Source organism: Dermochelys coriacea, chromosome 1 (assembly GCF_009764565.3).
Source record: "Dermochelys coriacea isolate rDerCor1 chromosome 1, rDerCor1.pri.v4, whole genome shotgun sequence".
NCBI lineage: Eukaryota > Metazoa > Chordata > Testudines > Dermochelyidae > Dermochelys > Dermochelys coriacea.
In genome coordinates this window covers 19,505,652-19,526,573 of record NC_050068.2, presented here as the reverse complement: position 1 = coordinate 19,526,573, position 20,922 = coordinate 19,505,652, and the positions used below count along the sequence as shown (strand labels likewise).

At 46.7% G+C, this 20,922-nt stretch overlaps 1 protein-coding gene across 1 annotated transcript in view; it reads left to right on the top strand.

Moving 5' to 3' along the window:
- The window catches only part of DLG2 (discs large MAGUK scaffold protein 2), a 1,500,569-nt gene that overhangs the window by 1,352,233 nt on the left and 127,414 nt on the right, over window positions 1-20,922 (top strand). Inside the window, 1 exon segment of the mRNA XM_043504108.1 lies at window positions 6,859-6,973. Within this exon segment, the coding sequence (XP_043360043.1) occupies window positions 6,859-6,973 (115 nt within the window).

Here is a 20,922-nt window from a genome sequence, read left to right as displayed (position 1 = left end):
TTCACTAATACAGGGTGGGTGGAATTCTCATTTGAAACCCTTTTGCACTTTGCTGTGGTGTGCAGAGCAACAGCGAACTGGGATCTAAACTCCTTAGTACAAGGTAAAAATGATGAACAGAATAGGGAGGGCATGGGAGCCTGGAGTAATGAAAGGGCTGTTGTTCTTCCTGACTAGTAGAAATAAGGCCAAAGAAAGCAAGTACATCGCTTAGCATGCTGTGGCCCACACTTCAGCCTGTCTCTTCCATTTAAAGCTAATGCTCCAGTGCTCTTTTGTATATTCAAATAATAAATACAAGGCTTCCGGAAAAACGGTCACAATTTCTATATCTTAGGCACTTAGGCTGACCAGATAGCAAGTGTCAAAAATTGGGACAGGAGGTGCGGGGTAATAGATGCCTATGTGAGAAAAAGACCCAAAAATTGGGACATCTGGTCACCCTATAGGTATTTACCCAACCCCCATTACTGTAGTATCTGAGAACCTCACAATCCTTAATGGATTTACCCTCATTACACTCCTGTGAGGTAAAGAGATGATATTATCCCAATTTTACAGATGGGAAACTGAGGAGCGAAGTGATTTACCTAAAGTCATGCAAGATGTCTGTGGCAGAGCAGGGGATTAAACCTAGGTCTGCAAAGTATGTTAACCTCTGGTCCATTCTTCCTGTCTAATCCAGGATGTACATATGGTGCATGCTTGTTTGTTTAAAACAAATCTGTGTACCCTCACAGAAGTAAAAGCCAAATTAAAAAGGATCCCAACTTTGTATTTATAATAAAAAAGAAATCTTAAGCTATCCAGCAAAGACAACTGCCTCATAGACTTTAAAGTCAGATGGGACCATTGTGATAATCTAATCTGATCTCCTGCACATTGCAGGCCACAGAACCTAACCCACCCACTCCTGTAATAGACCCCAACCTCTGGCTGAGTTACTGAAGTCCTGAAATCATGGTTTAAAGACTTAAAGTTACAGAAAATTCACCATTTACACTAATTTAAACCTGCAAGTGTCCCATGCCCCATGTTGCAGAGGAAGGTAAAAAAAAACCCCAGGTCTCAGCCAATCTGACCTAGGGGAAAATTCCTTCCTGACACCAAATATAGTGGTCAGTTAGACCCTGAGTATGTGGGCAAGACCCACCCGACAAATATTTGTGAAAGAATTCTCTGTAGTAACTCAGAGCCCTCCCCGTCTAGTGTCCCATCTCCAGCAGCTGGGAAGTTTTGCTATTGGCAGTCGCTGATGGGCCATATGCCATTGTAGGCAGTCCCCTCATACCATCCCCTTCAGAAACTTATCAGTCTTGAAGCCAGGTTTTTTGCCCCCACTGTCCCCCTTGGAAAGCTGTTCCAGAACTTCACTCTTATGATGGTTAGAAGCCTTCATCTAATTTCAAGCCTAGACTTATTGATGGCCAAGAGTAAAGGGAGAAAAAGAATGGTTTACATAAATTGTATAAATAACTATTCTACAATGATAGTATCATACGCCCTCAGAGATCCAAGGCATTCAGCTGACAACTTGACACCTGAGCTATACATTTTGTATCCAGACAAAACCTGTTGGCTGGAACCTCTTCTGGTGTAAACTGACATAGCTCCATTAAAACCGTGCCACATGTACACCAACTAAGAATCTAGCTCCTTCATTCAGTAGTCCTTGCTTACACTAGCTTGTACTGATTTGACATATCCTTTTCAAGCTGATATTTTGTCTTCTAATACTTTTCTAGTGTCTTTTTAAAAACAAATATATCATTGTAGTAATCATCTTGAAAGTGGAGTATTAGGGTTTTACGCTACTTTTTTTTTCTTGTAGAGTCTGAAAAAGTGTGATCCTTTGCCAACAAATCACCCATGTTACTGACAGTCACTGCTTCACAATATACCAAACGGGGTTACAGGTGCATTATTTTAAAAATCTAATAGCAGTACTTATGAAAGCTTTTATCATCTTGAAGCAAACATTGATGAACCTGCATAATACTGGACAGCAAAATTTAATACCTGCTGACAGAAAGAATTAAGATTTCTATAATGGTACCAACATTAGATAAATTCAAGCAAGTGTAGGTGGGGTTGGCTAATATTCATGCATTTCAGTGGTGTCATTTCCACTGCTATATAGTGTATCAGCATTTCTATCAGAATCTATTTTCAGGTTTGGATTGGTTTGGGTTTTTTTACTACTCTGTATATTCAGTCTAAGCTTCAAACTGTTATACAAGATTAAGGATGAAAATAATTACATTTTAGTATTATAAAGAGTCTTAACTGTTTTTTGTGGGAGCTGCAAAATTCTTGTTCTTGTGTTTTCCATTGCTATGCTCTAATTTTCTAACTAAAAAGCAATTTCAGCAAAATTAAAATTTTCCTGTCACTAGCCTATGCAGTAGATTTAGCGTGGTGGATGTTATAGGTGACTTCAACCTCAAGCACCAAAAATGGGTGCTTGGAGTTAGTCTCCTACATTAATTTTTAGGCTCCTAAATAAAGGGCCCTGACTCTTTTTATTGGAAAGCCTCTAGGCAGGCTGGCATATATGGTAGGCTGAGGGAGGCTATGCCTCCCCAAACAGCCCAGCGTGGCCCCGCCCATGCTCTGCTTAGAAGGCCCCCTCCTCCCTGCCCTTTCCCCTTGGTCCAGCCTAGGCATGCTGGCTTCTCTTCTTCAGGGAAGCATGCTGGGGCTGGGGCTGAGGCTGGGGGGATTAGAGGGGGCTGCCTGCCTTGCGCTGGGGTGGGAGGCTGCGGGAGGGGACTTGCGGGGACATGCGACGCCTGCCTGGTGCTCAGGAGCTGAGGTGGGGCTGGCAGCCACGGGGGGGGAGGGGCTCTGGGCTCCGGTGGGGGAAGGTGGGCAGGAGGAGTGGGGCCAACCCGGGACTAGCTTCCCCAAGCCGGCGGGTCACCCGCTGCCCATGCCTCTAGGGAGCACAGGAACTTCAGATATGAATCACATGCCCCTTTTCATGGAGATTTTGCTCAGTAAAAGCTGGCATAGTGCAGCAGTGCATCAGTCAGTGATGTGCTGTGGTTTTCTTCTTTCTTCAAAGGGCCACAAGACAGTGAATCAGCCTTTCACTGAATGTATTTTTCCCTTTTGTCCATCTATCACAACCTTAATTGTCTGAATTGATTTTTTCCAGAAATTGCATCACATTAGTCACTCATATTCAATTTATGATTCACTATATCCCCCAGATCCTGCTGCCTAGTCAGTTGTTCCCCATTGTGTAGTTGTGCATTTGATTTTTTTGCTTCCTAAGTGTAGTACTTTGTACTTGTCTTTATTGAATTCCATCTTGTTGATTTCAGACAAATTCTCCAATTTGTCAAGGTCATTTTAAATTCTCATCCTGTCCTTTGAAGTTCTTGCAACCCCACCTTGGTGTCATTACAAATTTTGTAAGCATTCTTTCCACTCCATTATCCAAGTCATTAAGGAAAATATTGAGTATAACCAGACCCAGGACTGACTCTTGGGGACCCACTAGAGATGTCTTCCCATGTTGAGAGCGAAACATTGATAACTACTTGATATGTAATTGGTTTCATAAACATCTGCATTTTTGATCTTAGTTTAATTTAAAAAAAAAAAGCCCAGCAAAGCCTCACATATACTGTGGTCTGGGGCCTGTAGTTTGATCCCATGAACACCTAGAATGTAGTTAGTAAATATTTAAAAATCATAACAAATCTTATAAGTATCTTCTAGGAAAATTCAGAATAAATTTGCAATCAAATAAAACAATTTCAAGTACCGGACCTTGATGAAATGTCATCCAAAGTCAAAACAATACAAAACACAATGAAGTCGTCTTCATCATCTGACTATCCCATCTACGTATCAAAGGTGTTGGTGTGCAAACTGCAAGTAATTTGATGGTGTGCTACAGAGAGTCATCTTTTTTGATCTTCATTTCTCACTCTACAGATTGGAATTCACTCTAAATATAGGAATTCCTCCCACATCTCAGATGCAGGATCTGTGTGGGATTGCTTTGTTAATTGTTAAAGGAGAAAGCTATGATAGAAGCTACTCTGGTGCAAATTATTTCTTTTCTTGACCTAATCCAGATGCAAAGCACCAAAACCTATTGACATACACCTTGAAATATAATTTAACATCATTGAAGGTGTATATAATGCTTGTGAAAGGGGCCAGATTGACAGCCCTTGAGACTGTCTCTGTTTATCCACAGAACAGGTGGAATGTGAGTAGTGGAAATGCAGGCTCCTTTTTTTAATTGATTTTTTTAAATGTACTTTTCATAAATATCAAGATGGTTTACCATATAGCGAGGAGCACATAATGAGGGAGAGAAAAATAAATAGCTGTAATAGTAATAATACAAAGTTAATGGCTTGACAGAAACAAAATAATTTACAAAATGAATCTTGACTAAATTCACCAAAGAGAAAATGACCTAATCTGAGTCATATACAAATCCTAGATTAGATCAGATTTGCAAAAGCACCTAAATCCCATTTTCAAAAGTGATTTAGGGCCAGATTTTTGAAGGGCCATATATTTGACCTAACTCACACTGACATAAAATATCTGGCCTTCCAGCACTTGGGAGCCCAAGTCCCCTTGATTTGCAATAAGACTTAAACTCCTACGTGCTTAAATCACTTTTGAAAATGAGACTTAAATCTTGTCGGTGCACTGCTTTCGTCTGCAACAGAGAGGTTTCAATTTGCGTCAAGATTTCTAATAAAGAAAATAGGGTGCAAGTGAGAAGAGGATCTGCTCAATTATGAACCTGAAGGAACAGTGTGATCTGAAAACTTGCTCCAGTAGTTTGTACATAAACAAAAGCAATGGGTAGGGTTGCCAACTTTTGACTCACACAAAACTAACACCCTTGCCTTGGCCCCTGCCCCACACCTCATCCAAGGCCCCGCCCCCTTCTTAATCCATCCCCCTTTCCTCTGTCACTCCACTCTCTCTCTCTCACAAGAGAATGTACTCTTTCTCACTCACTCGTTTTCACCAGGCTGGCTCAGGGGGTTGAGTTCCGGCTGAGGGTGTTAGGGCTCCAGCTAAGGGTGCGGGCTCTGGGGTGAGGCCAGGGATGAGGGGTTTGGGGTGAAGGAGGGGACTCCAGGCTGGGGGGTGGAGCCGAGGGGTTTGCAGTATGGGAGGGGACTCTGGGTTGAGGCGGGGGTTGGGGTGTGGGAGGGGTATGGGCTCTGGGCTGGGGATACGGGTTCCAGGGTGGGGCTAGAAATGGGGGATTCAGGGTGCTGGAGGGGACTCCAGGCTAGAGGTTGAGATGCGAGGGTGTGAGGACTCCGGCTGGGGTTGCGGGCTCTGGTGTGGGGCCAGGGATGAGGGGTTTGGAGTGCAGGAGGGGACTCTGGGCTGGGGCTGAGGGGTTCGGAGTGCGGGGGGAGGTGCTCTGGGCTGAGGCAGGGGATTGAGGTGCAGGGGGTGTGAGGATGGGGATGCGGGCTCTGGGGTGGGGCTGGGGATGAGGGGTTGGGGGTGCAGGAGAAGACTTTGTGCTGGGATCAAAGTGTTTGGAGGACCTTCAACAACTGTACATAGGGATAGTAATTTCTATATAATTGATAGAGGTGTTGTGAGGATTAATTAACGTTTGTACATAGCTTTAAACGTGTAAAGCTCGGTATAAGTATTATTGATATATTTTTATTATTAAAATCAGTCTTTTCTTTAGCAAGTATGTAATACTGGGTTCTGTGTTTGCCTGGCTTTCCATTGTAAATATCCTGCTTAATAGGAAGACTCTGAATCACATTTTGGGGGGAAAAAACTTCTTAGTTTTCTTTAGCAGCTCCGTCCAACTCTGGGCTGTATTATGGCTCAAAGACAATGGAGCAGTGGAGAGAGGGAAGGAGTTAGCAGCTGCTGGCTGTGAGTATGGTGGAGTCTGGAGGAATTATGCCTGCTTCTAAAAGCAGCAGTTGCTGCATCCAGTCCCATACTAAAGATGTAGGTCCAATTCATTATTGCCCTGTACCTTGACCAATGCAAAGTGGGTATAAAATGCTACTGTTCTAATTGGTAGCATTTTACAACCAGTTTGCATTCACATTGCACTAATGTAAATAAAGTGCAGGGCAACAGTTAATCAGGTTCCCAGTGTGTGCACACCCAAGCATTGTCTTTCAGGTAAACTGGGCCTCCAGGTTACCTACACTCTGCTTCAAGGAGTGTGCAGCATGGGAGGGCCCCTTGGTGTTCTGTGCTTTCTGCAAGGGTAACTCCTTTGGGGGCAGAAGGGGTTCACTGCATGCTTTGCCCCCCACTGCACCCAGGCAGGGGCACTTTTCATGGAAATTCCATAGTCAGTGTGGACAAAATAGATCCCCAGGTATTTCCTTGTTAAATGAGATCAGGAGGGGAGGTTCTCCACTGCACAGTTCCCCTTGAAAGAACTTTGGAAACTTTCTTTATTGCTTCTTCATGTGTTTGTCCAACTGGTAATTTTAATGTACCTTGTGCTCCATTAACAAGGTAATTCAGTCACTGACAAGAAGGATGGTCCAGTGAGTATAGTGCTAGCCTGGGTACAGTTACCTGGTCTGCCACAGGCTTTGTGTTTGCCCATTTGGCAAGTCAGTCTCTCTGTGCCCCAGTTCCCCATGTACAAAATAGAGATGACAGTACCTTGGTGTTATGAGTGGTGAATATATTAAAGATAGTGAAGTGCTCAGATGCTACAGTAATGGGGTTATATACACGCTTAAGATAGATAGGCATGTGACCATGATTCTAAGAACATGTCCTGGATTTATTAATCTTAACATTCATTTGCATTTACCAATAGTAATGCAACTACAATAGAGGTTTCTATGTTTTTTCCATCATCAGAGTACGCTCGATTTGAGGCAAAAATCCATGATCTACGCGAGCAGATGATGAACCACAGCATGAGTTCTGGGTCTGGCTCCCTGAGAACCAATCAGAAGCGGTCACTCTACGTCAGGTAGGCACAGAGTGTTTTTCCTGATGATAAATGTCAGCAGCCTCTCTACCATGTGGTTTGGAGAGCTGAGGAGTATAGCTGATGATGTGAGTTTATATGGTTAAAAATGTATCATGCAGTGAAATTAATATAATTTCTTGATGCACCTATATTACTAATGCTATCATTCCAAGGCTATTTTTAAAGAGCAGTAGAAAGAGTTGTAGCAATTTTTTAAGATGAAAACTTTCACCATTTGACAACCTACACAATATGTGAAAAAACAGACAAGCTTTTCTGCATATAAGCCCTCAGTTAAGTCAAATTCAATTGGACTGGGCAGCATTCAAACTGCCTCTGCCACAAGTAGCTTATGGCCTAAGAGGCAGGAGGAAACTGGATGATAACAATTATATAGGATGTACACAATTCTTAGATAGGCAGTACAAGTGATCACCGCTTTACCTTTGCCATAGTCATCCTATTTCAGTAGCCATTATTGACCAGAGGACTGGGATTCACACCTCTGACCCTAGCAAGTTTTGCTGTCAGTCCCTTATTTTGGCAATGGAAAGTGTACTGCTAAAGGTAAGCATGTGGAGCTTAATGCCAAATATTTTAATAGGACTCCTACTTTTTTAGGCCTTCCACTTCTAAACTCTTTCTTCATGCTGAGCATGAAATTCTTGACAATCGCAAAGTACAGGAAAGCAATATGTCAACCTCCAGGCAGTGACAATTATTCATGAGGGGAGCTAATCCAGGTGGTAACATTGCAGAGATCCAATTAAGGCTAAATCCTAGATTTTGTTGTTATGCCTTCAGCATGATCAGAAAGGGTAGCAAAGAAGGAATTTAAGCAAGAGGGAAATACTTAAAGTAGGCAATTGGTGGTCTCATTGCAGTTCCCAGTGACAGGAACCCCAAAAGACACTTTAATAGAGAAGTCAAGGACTGAATGGGGATTGAGATGGAACTTCTCTCATATCTCCAGAGGTTTATCTGTCCTGACCAGGATGGAAATGTCTTGAATAGGCAGCAGGTTTAAAACAAACAAAATGAAGTATTTCTTGACACAGAGCACAGTCAACCTGTGGAACTCATTGCCAGAGGATGTTCTGAAGGCCAAGACTATAACAGGATTCAAAAAAGAACTAGATAAGTTCATGGAGGATTGGTCCATCAATGGCTATTAGCCAGGATGAGCAGGAATGGTGTCCCTAATCTCTATTTGCCAGAAGCTGAGAATGGGCAACAGGGGATGGATCACTTGATGATTACCTGCTCCATTCTTTCCCTCTGGGGCACGTGGCATTGGCCACTATTGGAAGACAGGATACTGGGCTAGATGGACCTTTCATCTGACCCAGTATGGATGTTCTTATGTCATGGGTACAGGTCTAGCTGCACCTCTGACCCATCTCTGGTCTTTCTCTTAATACACAACCACTGGTGTCAGGACTTCTTCATTAACTTGTCCTTTCAGTGAAATCATGTGATTCTCCACATGACCAGGCCCTGGTCTACAGAACCCTGTGTATCTACTATACTTACCAGTAGGTCCAATTGTTTGATACTTGCAGTTCTTCCCTATGGGAGTCTGTGATCAGTGGGAAAAATACTGACCAGACAGCCTTCTTAAACCCATAGTATTGTTTAATCTGAACAGTTGGAATAAATCTTAACAAAAGAGAAAAAGGACTTTAAAACAATACATAGTCTATGGCATATCTATTCTACCTAATGGTCTTACCATCCCCTGGAAGCCTAGAAAAGTCTAACTGCTTCAAACATGCCAGCAAGTGTCTTTGTGTGTCAGTCTGTTCCCCAACAGAAATTGTCTCTCAAACAAACTCCCCTGCCCTAGAGAGACATGCACCTTTTATCCAACCTGAAGTTCTTTGTCTTCTTAGTTACCTGAATTTGGCCTGCTTTCCAAAAGCAATTTGGTGGGCTCAACAAGATGTCAAGCCAGTCTCCCTAAAGTCATTGTTAATTCCATTATCTTGTGACATCCCTCAATTGTTTGTTTGTCTTATCTTGAATTATTGTTTTGAATTCCTGTTTGTTTCCCAACATCCCTGTTGATTAAACCCAATACACCCAACAGTAAAATTCCCAATATAATATCCAGAGATTATTACAGAATAGCCCCATGTCTGCCACAGGAGATACTTTGGTGGGTCAAATGTGGGGACATTTTTAATCTCATTACCAGTACAGCACATGTTCTATAAATAGAGGACTTAATTCTGCTCACAATCCAGCACCTTTCACAAGCATCAACTTAATACACATGTTTTTTTAAAAATCAAAGCTTATATTTAAATACAGGTAGAATACTTCTACCTGGAAAGAGATTCAGAGGCCCGAGGTCCCCACTGGCAGGACTTACAGTGTAACTGACTCCTTAGCCTCTGAGTAAACTTTTTCAAAAGCACCTAAGTGCCATTTTCAAATTCATTTAGGCACTTAGGAGCCTAAATCTTACTGAAGGTCAATGTGACTTAGGTTTCTGATGGTCAGATTTTCAAAGAAATTTAGGCACCTAAAGGCACCTATTGGGATTTTCAATGGTACCTAAGCAAGTGAATCAATGGCAGGTAGTCACCTAATCTGCTTAAGTGCTTTGAAAATCTGGCTAGGCACCTATCTGCATCTTTAGGTGTCTCTTAAAATCTGAGCCTAAGTGCATAGATCACTTTTGAAAATGGAACATAGGCTCCTAAGTTATTTAGGCCCTTTTGAAAATATTACCCTCTGTCTAAATATGCAGCTGTTGAAATAATATCTGTTGTTTTTAAATTCGCAATTGGAAACAAATAGTTCATAATTTTGTAAAATGGAGTTTGATTAAACAAAAATCTCCAGTCGTCATCATGGTGAACTCGCAGTAGCCTGACACTGTTCTGATGTCTTTTAGCCATGTATCTAAATATCACTTCCCATACCACAAATACAGATCTGTTCTTTTATTTCAGAACTGAGCAGAAAAGCCTCAACCATAAAACCTCAAGAACCTCCCTTCATTTTTAGTTGCATAAACTCATGCAGTCAAAGCTAAGAAAGCTGGCTGTGTTCAGCTCTACTAAAAGTGTACTCGATAAGCACTGTATTTTACATATTGTTGTTGTTTGTTTGGAATGTGGAAGAACCTGCAGGCCACAGTCACGGGCACGACCTCCATTGTGCTAGGCACTCTTGATTCAAATATATGGTTGTTACTAAGGTAGGTTTCAGAGTAGCAGCCGAGTTAGTCTGTATTTGCAAAAAGAAAAGGAGTACTTGTGGCACCTTAGAGACTAACAAATTTATTAGAGCATAAGCTTTCGTGAGCTACAGCTCACTTCATCGGATGCATTTGGTGGAAAAAACAGAGGGGAGATTGATATACACACTCAGAGAACATGAAACAATGGGTTTATCATACACACTGTAAGGAGAGTGATCACTTAAGATAAGCCATCACCAGCAGCAGGGGGGGAAAGGAGGAAAACCTTTCATGGTGACAAGCAAGGTAGGCTATTTCCAGCAGTTAACAAGAATATCTGAGGAACAGTGGGGAGTGGGGTGGGGGGGGAGAAATACCATGGGGAAATAGTTTTACTTTGTGTAATGATTCATCCATTCCCAGTCTCTATTCAAGCCTAAGTTAATTGTATTCAGTTTGCAAATTAATTCCAATTCAGCAGTCTCTCGTTGGAGTCTGTTTTTGAAGCTTTTTTGTTGAAGGATAGCCACTCTTAGGTCTGTAATCGAGTGACCAGAGAGATTGAAGTGTTCTCCAACTGTTTTTTGAATGTTATAATTCTTGACGTCTGATTTGTGTCCATTCATTCTTTTACGTAGAGACTGTCCAGTTTGACCAATGTACGTGGCAGAGGGGTATTGCTGGCACATGATGGCATATATCACATTGGTAGATGCGCAGGTGAATGAGCCTCTGATCGTGTGGCTGATGTGATTAGGCCCTATGATGGTATCCCCTGAATAGATATGTGGACAGAGTTGGCAACGGGCTTTGTTGCAAGGATAGGTTCCTGGGCTGGTGGTTCTGTTGTGTGGTATGTGGTTGCTGGTGAGTATTTGCTTCAGACTGGGGGGCTGTCTGTAAGCAAGGACTGGCCTGTCTCCCAAGATCTGTGAGAGGGATGGGTCGTCCTTCAGGATAGGTTGTAGATCCTTGATGATGCGTTGGAGAGGTTTTAGTTGGGGTCTGAAGATGATGGCTAGTGGCGTTGTGTTATTTCCTTTGTTGGGCCTGTCCTGTAGTAGGTGACTTCTGGGTACTCTTCTGGCTCTGTCAATCTGTTTCTTCACTTCAGCAGCTGGGTATTGTAGTTGTAGGAATGCATGATAGAGATCTTGTAGGTGTTTGTCTCTGTCTGAGGGGTTGGAGCAAATGGGGTTATATCGTAGAGCTTGGCTGTAGACAATAGATCGTGTGGTATGATCTGGATGAAAGCTAGAGGCATGTAAGTAAGAATAGCGGTCAGTAGGTTTCCGATATAGGGTGGTGTTTATGTGACCATCGCTTATTAGCACCATAGTGTCCAGGAAGTGGATCTCTTGTGTGGACTGGTCCAGGCTGAGGTTGATGGTGGGATGGAAATTGTTGAAATCATGGTGGAATTCCTCAAGGGCTTCTTTTCCATGGGTCCAGATGATGAAGATGTCATCAATGTAGCGCAAGTAGAGTAGGGGCATTAGGAGACGAGAGCTGAGGAAGCGTTGTTCTAAGTCAGCCATAAAAATGTTGGCATACTCTGGGGCCATGCAGGTACCCATCGCAGTGCCGCTGATTTGAAGGTATACATTGTCCCCAAATGTGAAATAGTTATGGGTGAAGACAAAGTCACAAAGTTCAGCCACCAGGTTAGCCGTGACATTATCGGGGATACTGTTCCTGACGGCTTGTAGTCCATCTTTGTGTGGAATGTTGGTGTAGAGGGCTTCTACATCCAGAGTGGCTAGGATGGTGTTTTCTGGAAGATCACCAATGGACTGTAGTTTCCTCAGGAAGTCAGTGGTGTCTCGAAGATAGCTGGGAGTGCTGGTAACGTAGGGCCTGAGGAGGGAGTCCTCCTTTCCCCCCCCCCCCCCAGCTGCTGGTGATGGCTTATCTTAAGTGATCACTCTCCTTACAGTGTATATGATAAACCCATTGTTTCATGTTCTCTGTGTGTGTATATCAATCTCCCCTCTGTTTTTTCCATCAAATGCATCCGATGAAGTGAGCTGTAGCTCACGAAAGCTTATGCTCTAATAAATTTGTTAGTCTCTAAGGTGCCACAAGTACTCCTTTTCTTGTTACTAAGGTAGTTTGTGTCTTTATTAGGTGCTGAGGCAGTGGGGTGGGGGTGAAGAATGACATGGCAAGCATGCATGTTCTCTGAGGTTTTGATTTGCTGGGGACATTAAGGGACCTTTGTGAGACATTGAGGGACCTTTGTGAGAAGTCTGCAATGTAAAAGCATACTGTAATAATGTTCTTGAAATTCAGGCCAAGTGCATTTTAGACGATCATTTTGCTAAGCATCTGTGCAGCGTGTGAAAGGACAGAATGCTGCTAATTATCCTAAAAATGTCTACGTAGCAATTCCCAATTATGATGGAAAGTTAATGATTCCATTTTTCTTCATTTTTTCTTTATTTAAGATGTTGCAGTTTTGCTGTTCTGCTTTGAATATGAGCTTGTGTGTGTGTGTATATTTTTAGCTTGAAATGTTTTCGCATTGGAGTTTTAATTGGAATAAATTTCATTGGTTTAGACAATGCGTGGGTACATAAAGTAATTGCATCGTAGATAAAATTACACTGGGAAAACCAGAAGAGAGGAAAACAAGTTTCTCTTAAATTGAGAATTATTAAAAAATAAATACAACTAGTGCACCAGCAGCAGCTGTTTAGGAAACGTGGCTCTTCTGCCCTTCTTGTAGAAAACTCTGAGAGGAAAGGTAAAGTCTGCGGCAGAAGCCATGTAGAGTTTCCAGCAGATCCTTCCAGTTGGCATTGAGTTTGCTACTTTCATCATGGAGTGGGTAGTGGGTTCAAACCCTAAAACTTGCAGATCCCCCCCGCCCCCCCCCCCACACACACAAGACCTTGGGGGAATCATGGGATGCTGGGGTCTCCATACCAATTCTGGAGACTCCCTGTCTACCATTGTCTCTGGAAGCATGGCTCCATCTGGCTCCTTCACCTTCTGCTGCCCCTGAAAATGACTTCAGGAGGGGTTCTTTAGTGCAGAGGGAGGCATGCAAAAAGCTAATACAGCCTCAGGCTCTGTGAAGGTTTGTGTGGATTCCCCACAGAATCCTATTTGACCCCACCCTCTCTGAAGATCCTCTGTCTTATGAAGGTAGCTGATCCTCTCCTCATACAGACAGGGGAATTACACATGTTTAGTCTTAAAAACTGTATATACTAAGAATAAACCAAAGAGAGAGATATTTACATAAGGAATTGTGTAACCCTTTGAATTCCTTTGTTTAATTTTGGTGGTTTGTATTCTTTTCCTGCTCTTTATCTTAGTCATTTTAAAGAGCCACTGCTACTTCATCGAAAACATTCCTCTTCAACTGTATTTCTGACTATAAATCATATTTTCAGTGTTTCTCTTTTTCTGTTCTCTTTAGTAGTGGCTTTATATAAAAATACTGTCATTGTTTCTTAAGAATTCATCTGTTACTGTGGCCCCTGAAGCACTAATCCCTTGTTTGGGATGTTATCAGAATGTCCACAGCAACCAACTGCAGGGCCACAAAGAGTATAATAAGACTCTAGGTGAGGATTGAAAAATAGAAGATGATTTACTCTTACTTTGTCATGTAAATCGCTTCAGTGAGAAAGAACAAGGGAAAGAAAAACAGAAAATATGATTCCTGTGGAGGAACTGATGTATAATGGGCTAAATAGTGGTTATTTATAGCTCCTTTATTGCCTGGCTAAGGTTAATGAATTTGTTTTGGATCAGTTTGCTTCAGTTAGAGTGCTGAGACAAGGTTCTGCCTTTCACCATTTTTATTTCTTAGCAATTCAACTGCTAGCTCACAAACTCTTTCATAGGAGGGTAGGGTGAAGACCATCAATAAAGCTAAGCATTGTGCTATACACAGATGACTTTTTAGTGTTGACTACACTCTTGTGTTTTGAACTCGGAGGTTAAAACACTTGCTCTTGCACAATCATGTATATTGGTTTAAAACAGCTGTGCTGTCCACTCCCAGTTTTCCAGAGTCACTCATGGACCATAGAATATGGCAACCTTTTGAAGGACTAAAATATTTACGAAGTGAAGTTCCTTGGTTGAAAGGAAGCCAGCCAGTGGAATTTTAGTGTTAATGGTCAAGCATTGGAGGGATCTGCTAGTATAGACATGAAGAAACTATGCCATTAAATTAATAGATGCTCCCAAATTGTGTGTGTGTACTAAAGTAGATCAGTGCAAGATTTTCAGGACACATAGGTGGGCATGTCAGAACTATATATCTAACTGCAGCCAGTTGAAAACTAGTTGTCAGAGGGAGCATACCATGCCAAAGAACCTGCCTTCATAGGATTGTCTCTCTGATTTCTAGATGAAAGGGGTTCAGGTAAGTTTAGAATACACAACTACAGTACTTTCCAATTCTTATATATTACAAATTGAACCTAGCAGAAAGGTGTATAAGTAAATATTCTTCTTTGAGTGCTTGTTCACATCCATTCCACATTAGGTGTGTGTGCGCTGGGTGCACGAGTGTCGGAAAATTTTTCCCTTAGGGGTTCCCGGTGGCCCCCCCCGAGTGGTGCCACTGTGCCGTGCATATATACCCCTGCCGGCCCGACCCCCTCCAGTTCCTTCTTACCATCCGTGGTGACGTTGGAACAACCTCTCTCTCTCTCTCTCTCTTAGAAGAGCAGTCCCTTAGCCTTTGGAGTAGCTGTTATCAGTTCGTTTACATACAGATTGTGGACACTTAAGTCATTAGGTGCTTGGAGGCCTCCAGCACCTGCTGCGGGGCATGCTGCAGGCCCACGGCTTCAAGGCTTGCGGCACATGCCGCAAACCTATGCCAGTTAGTGACCCCCACGACTCGTGTCTACATTGCCTGCGGGACAGACATCGAACTGAAAGGTGTAGGATGTGCAAGGACCAAGTTTAAGCCAAGGACAAGGAGAGAAAGAGACTTTCGCCTAAAGCAGCTGTCGATGGAGGCCACGTTGCAGCCGCCGGGCCCAGAGCAGCCAACGCCGGCTCAGGCTTCCTCGGTGCATAGTGCCCCGGCACCAGCTAAGCACCGTAAACTGTCGGCCCTGGAGTGCCAGGCTAGGCCCTAGCACCGCTCGTCCTCCTCGGTGCGGCCCTCGACACAGCCTAAAGGAAGGTGCGGTCGTTCCCTGCACAGGAGGCTGGCGCCTCCCAAGGCCCCAAGTGCCGACAAGAGAGCGGTCCTGGCAGCACAAGCCCCACTGAGCCCAGACCTAAGTGAGCTCAGTGTGGACGATGGGCTCCAGGGCATAACAGATCAGCCCTCCATGCCTGGTACCTTTCAGGCTGCAAAGGACATCATCGAGCTGTCAGCAGCGAGCCCTCTCCCGTAAGGGGAGATCCCTCCGGCGCCCATATCTCGGGTGCCGTTGAGAGGTAAGCCGGCAATGGTGTGCCTCTCGAGGACACCGTCCCTGCACCACTCCCAGAGTTGGTCCTGGTTGAGCTCCGACTCTGCAGACTCGCACTTGCCAGCAGCCCAGAAGGAGGTTGCAGCATCGGCAGCGGGTCGATATGAAGAAGCACCAGAAAGGGCATGCTGCTCTCCGGCACCGCCCAGAGACTGGCACCGGGAGGAGTTGAGATGGCCCTCGCCAGAGGTCTCCCACAGACGGTCCTGGTCCAGGGAACGCCGGCACTGGTCCCGATCCCGGTCCCAGGGATACCGGTACCTCTCCCGGTCTCGCTCAGCCAGGAGCCGCTCATTCTCCCGCTGGTGCAGATCGTTGGCACCGCCATGGCCTTCGCGATCGGCGTTGCCGTAGTCCGGCGCCAGCTCCGGCCGCTATAGCTACCCGCATCAGGGCCCAGATAGCAGGGACCCTTAAGGGAGCTGGCAACCTCAATGGGGGCCACCATGCCATGGGCCCTTCTGGACCCCCTGGGCCTATCAGGAGCGCCAAGAGGCCCTGTCCAGAGCAAGTTACTCGGTGCAGAGGTCCCGGTCCCCGCACTGACCCCAGATGGTGCCGGAGGCAACAGTATCCAGGCCTCCAGCATCCCCCCAGCATAGACCAGAGTTCGGCACCGAACCTAGTGCCTTCTGATGGACTCCCGCCCCGGCCTGAGCTGGAGACCCCAACCACGGGAGATGGGGAGCAGGAGGACCAACCAGAGGGGGTCGAGCAGCAGCTAACCTCCTCGTCTTGCCCTGATGAGGCGGTAGCGGGTACAGAGATGTCCGGCCCTCCACCGATAGACTATAGAGCCCACCAGAAACTGCTGCGCAGAGTCACCCAAAATTTGGGGTTGCAGGCTGAGGAGACGGTTGAGCAGGAGGACCCCATGGTTGGCATTTTGAGCCCCGAAGGTCCATCCAGAATAGCGTTCCTGCTCATTAAGACCATCCAGTCTAACTATAAGACTATATGTCAGACCCTGACCTCCAGCACTCCAATGGCTAAAGGAGTGGAGCATAAATACTTTGCCCCATCTAAGGGCTATGAGTTCCTGTTCTGCCACCCGAGTCCATGCTCCCTAGTGGTTTCGGTGGTGAATGAAAGGGAGCGCTATGGACAGCAGGCCCCGGCCCCTGAAGCCGAGGCAAAACACCTGGACCTTTTTGGTAGAAAGGTGTACTCATCTGGGGGCCTTCAGTTGAGGAATGCTAACCAGCAGGCCATCCTCAACAGGCACAATTTCAACTCCTGGGTGGCGGTAGGGAAGTTTAAGGACAACCTTCCACAAGGTTTCCAACAGGAGTTCACGGCCCTGGTGGATGAGGGCAAGGCAGTAGCCACGACGTCTCTCCAGGCCTCCCTGGATTCAGCAGATGCGGCGGCTAGAACAATCGCGTCAGGGATGGTCATGAGGCGTTCGGCGTGGCTCCAGGAGTCAGGTCTGCCCCCAGAGGTCCAGAATACACTCCAGGACCTCCCCTTCGAAGGGTCCAGGCTCTTCTCGGACCAGACAGATGCGAGGCTGCATAGCCTCAAGGACTTGCGAGCTATGCTCAAGTCGCTGGGTATGCACACTCCGGCGACTCAGAGGAAGCCCTTTAAGCCGCAGCCTCCCCCTCAACGCCAGTACCAGCCTCACCATAGGCATGAGCCTTACCATAGGCAAGGCAGGGATAACAGGCAATGGCGCAATAACAATAATAATAATGCTCCGGGCCAGAACCAAGGTCAGCACAAACCCCAGCCAGGCACTAAGCCAGGCTTTTGAAGGTGCACTCGAGGACAGCGTACCAGACCAATCACCGGATCCGTCCCTTTGTTTACTGAACCACCTGTCCTGTTTCTCCCGTGCCTGGTCCACCATTACGTCAGACCGTTGGATCTTACGCACAGTGCGGAACGGGTACTCGCTGCAGTTCGCCTCCCTCCTCACCTCCCTTCCCCGTCCCTCTTCAGGGACTCCTCTCACAAGCATCTCCTAGAGCAGGAAGTCCGCTCGCTGCTAGAGGCGGGGGCGGTAGAGGCGGTGCCTTACAGCCTAAGGGGAAAGGGGTTCTACTCCCGGTAATTCCTCATCCCCAAGGCCAAAGTGGGCCTTCGCTCCATCCTAGACCTGCGCAGGCTCAACAAGTTCCTGGTCAAAGCCCGGTTCCTCATGGTCTCTCTGGGCACCATCATCCCTTCCCTGGATCCAGAGGACTGGTACGCTGCCCTCGACATGAAAGACGCGTACCTTCGTATCGTCATTTTCCCAGCACATCGGCGGTTCCTACGCTTCACCGCGGGCTGAGAACATTATCAGTTTGCGGTTCTCCTGTTTGGTCTAGCCACGGCCCCAAGGGTGTTCACGAAGTGCATGGCGGTGGTGTCAGCCTTCTTACGGAGGCAGAGAATCCGGTTGTACCCGTACCTTGAGGACTGGCTCCTGGCAGACCGATTGGAGGTGGAGGTGTGGGGCCATGTAGAGGTGGCCCTGAGATGGTTCTGCGAACTGCGGCTCCTGGTCAATGTCCCCAAGTCCACGCTCGTACCCACGCAGAGAGTGGAATTCATAGGGGCAGTCCTGGACGTGGTGCAAACCAGGACAAGCTTTCTGGTATCCCAATTCCAGGCTATCCAACAAGCAGTGGCCTCCCTGCGGCAGTTTCCAATGACAACAGCCAGGTGCTGCCTGCGGCTGCTGGGCCACATGGCAGCATGCACACACATGGTCAGGCATGCCAGACTGAGACTTAGGACCTCCCAGGCAGGGACCCCCTGGACTTGGTAGTGACAGCCCCAAGGATGTGCTGGACTCCCTGCTGTGGTAGGAGTCCCAGCCTGTGGTTTGCGAAGGCATCCCCTTTGCCACCCACTTCCAGACCTGACGCTGATAACGGATGCATCAGACCATGGATGTGGGGCTCACCTGGGGGACCTCATGATGCAGGGGTTGTGGTCCGAGACAGAGCAGTCGCTCCTTATCAACGTGAAGGAGCTCAGGGCGGTTTGTCTTGCCTGCCAGACCTTTCACGCCACTCCGAGTGGTCACAGCATGACAGTTCTGATGGACAACACTACTGCCATGTTCTATACGAAAAAGCAGGGCGGGTCTTGTTCCTCACCATTCTGTCGCAAGACTCTTCTCCTCTGGATAGCCCATGCAATTCACCTCGAGGCATCCTATCTCCCGGGGGTGCGGAACGAGCTGGCAGACTCCCACAGCGGGTCGTACTGCATGCATGAGTGGATGTTCAGGGAAGACGTCGTGCTTTTGTTCTTCCGTAGGTGGGGATTTTCCCGGGTAGATCTGTTTGCCACCAGGGCCAATGCCCAGTTCCCGCAGTTCTGCTCGTTCCAGGGCTACTCGCGGATGCATTTGCGATCCCATGGAGAGGGGGCTTGATGTATGCCTTTCCCCCACTCACCTTGGTGCACAAGGTCCTGCTCAAAGTGCGCAGGGATAGGGCGGCGGTGATCCTCATTGCCCCAGCCTGGGCCTGCCAACACTGGTACACATCACTCCTAGAGCTGTCAGTGGAGGCCCCAGTAGTCCTGCCCCTACACCGGGACCTCATTACATAGGACAGTGGGCGGCTTCTCCACCCCAACCTGCAGTCGCTACACCTGACAGCGTGGAGGTTCTGTAGCTAAACGCCCTGGAGAGCCAGTGCTCCCTTCCTGTGCAGCAGATTCTGCTTGGTAGTAGAAAGCGCTCTACCAGGGCAGCCTATATGGCCAAGTAGAAAAGGTTCTCGTGTCGGTGTGAACCCTGACAGGTGCGGCCGGGCCAGGCCCCGGTGCAGGCCATTCTGGATTACCTCCTGCACCTCAAGCAGCAAGGGCTAGCCCCATCCTCGCTCAGAGTGCACCTAGCGGCCATCTCCGCCTTCCATCTGGGGTTCTCGGGGGGCTCGGTGTTTTTCCACCCAATGATGGGACGATTCCTTAAGGGGATGGAGAGAGTGTTCCTGTACTCCCACCCCCTGGTCCCTCCATGGAACCTTAACTTGGTCCTTTCTAAGCTCATGGGACCCCCTTTCAAGCCCCTCGCTTTCTGTACTATCCTCCACCTTTCCTGGATGGTGGCATTGCTGGTTGTTGTTACCTTGGCGAGAAGGGTGTCCGAACTGAGGGCCCTCACCTCTGAGCCACCGTACACAGTATTTCACAAGGACAAGGTGCAGCTCTGGCTGCACCCCAAGTTCCTCCCTAAGGTGGTCTCCCAATTCCATCTGGGCCAGGACATTTGTCTGCCGGTGTTCTTCCCGAAACCGCATGCAGACCCGAGTCACTGCAGCTTGCACACCCTGATGTGCGTCGAGCGCTGGCATTCTATTTGGAGTGCACCAAGCCCTTTCGCAAATCCACGCAGCTGTTTGTGGCTGTAGCCGAGAGGATAAAAGGCCTCCCAGTGTCAGCACAGCGGGTTTCGTCTTCGATTACAAGCTGCATCCAGGCGTGCTATGAGCTTGCAGGTGTTCCGGTCCTGGCGGTCAAGGCCCACTCGACCAGGGTGCAGCAACTTCCACGGTGTTCCTGTCACAGGTCCCGATCCAAGAGATCTGTAGAGCAGCCACCTGGTCCTTGGTGCACACCTTCACGACTCAATATGCGATCAACCAGCAGGCCAGAGAGGACGCGGCAGTTGGCAGAGCGCTCCTCCGAGCAGTTGTTCCGTGACTCCTACTCTCCTCCAGAGGTAAGCTTGTAATTCACCTAATGTGGAATGGACGTGAACAAGCACTCGAAGAAGAAAAAACGGTTACTTACTTTCTCACATCCATTCCACCACCCACCCTCCTACTCCTCTGTCAGAGTCGCCGGCAAGAAGGAACTGCAGGAGGTTGGGCCGGCAGGGGTATATATACACGGCGCAGTGGCGCCACTCGGGCGGCCTGCCGTCCCGATGGGAGCCACTAAGGGAAAAAGTTTCCGACGCTCTTGCACGTGGCACGCGCAAACCTAATGTGGAATGGACATGAACAACACATCTCGAAGAACAACATCTACGAGAAAGTAAGTAACCGTTTTTTATTATTGGGGGGAGTTAACCCAGAGTCCATCTGGCTGTTTAGAACCCTGGATTAAGTAATGGCTCAAGACATTTATGGAGACTTAGGCTAGGTTTACACTGCATTTTTGTTGTTAAAACTTTTTGTCGGTCAGGGGTGTAAAAAACACAAAAGTTTTAATGACAAAAAGCACCGGTGTGGAAAGTGCTTTTTCAGTGGGAAACGCACTACCACCCCTCATTGGGGGTGGTTTTATTTTGCCGGCAGGAGAGCTCTTTCCTGCGGACAAAGAGTGACTACACTGCATACCTTATAGCGATATGG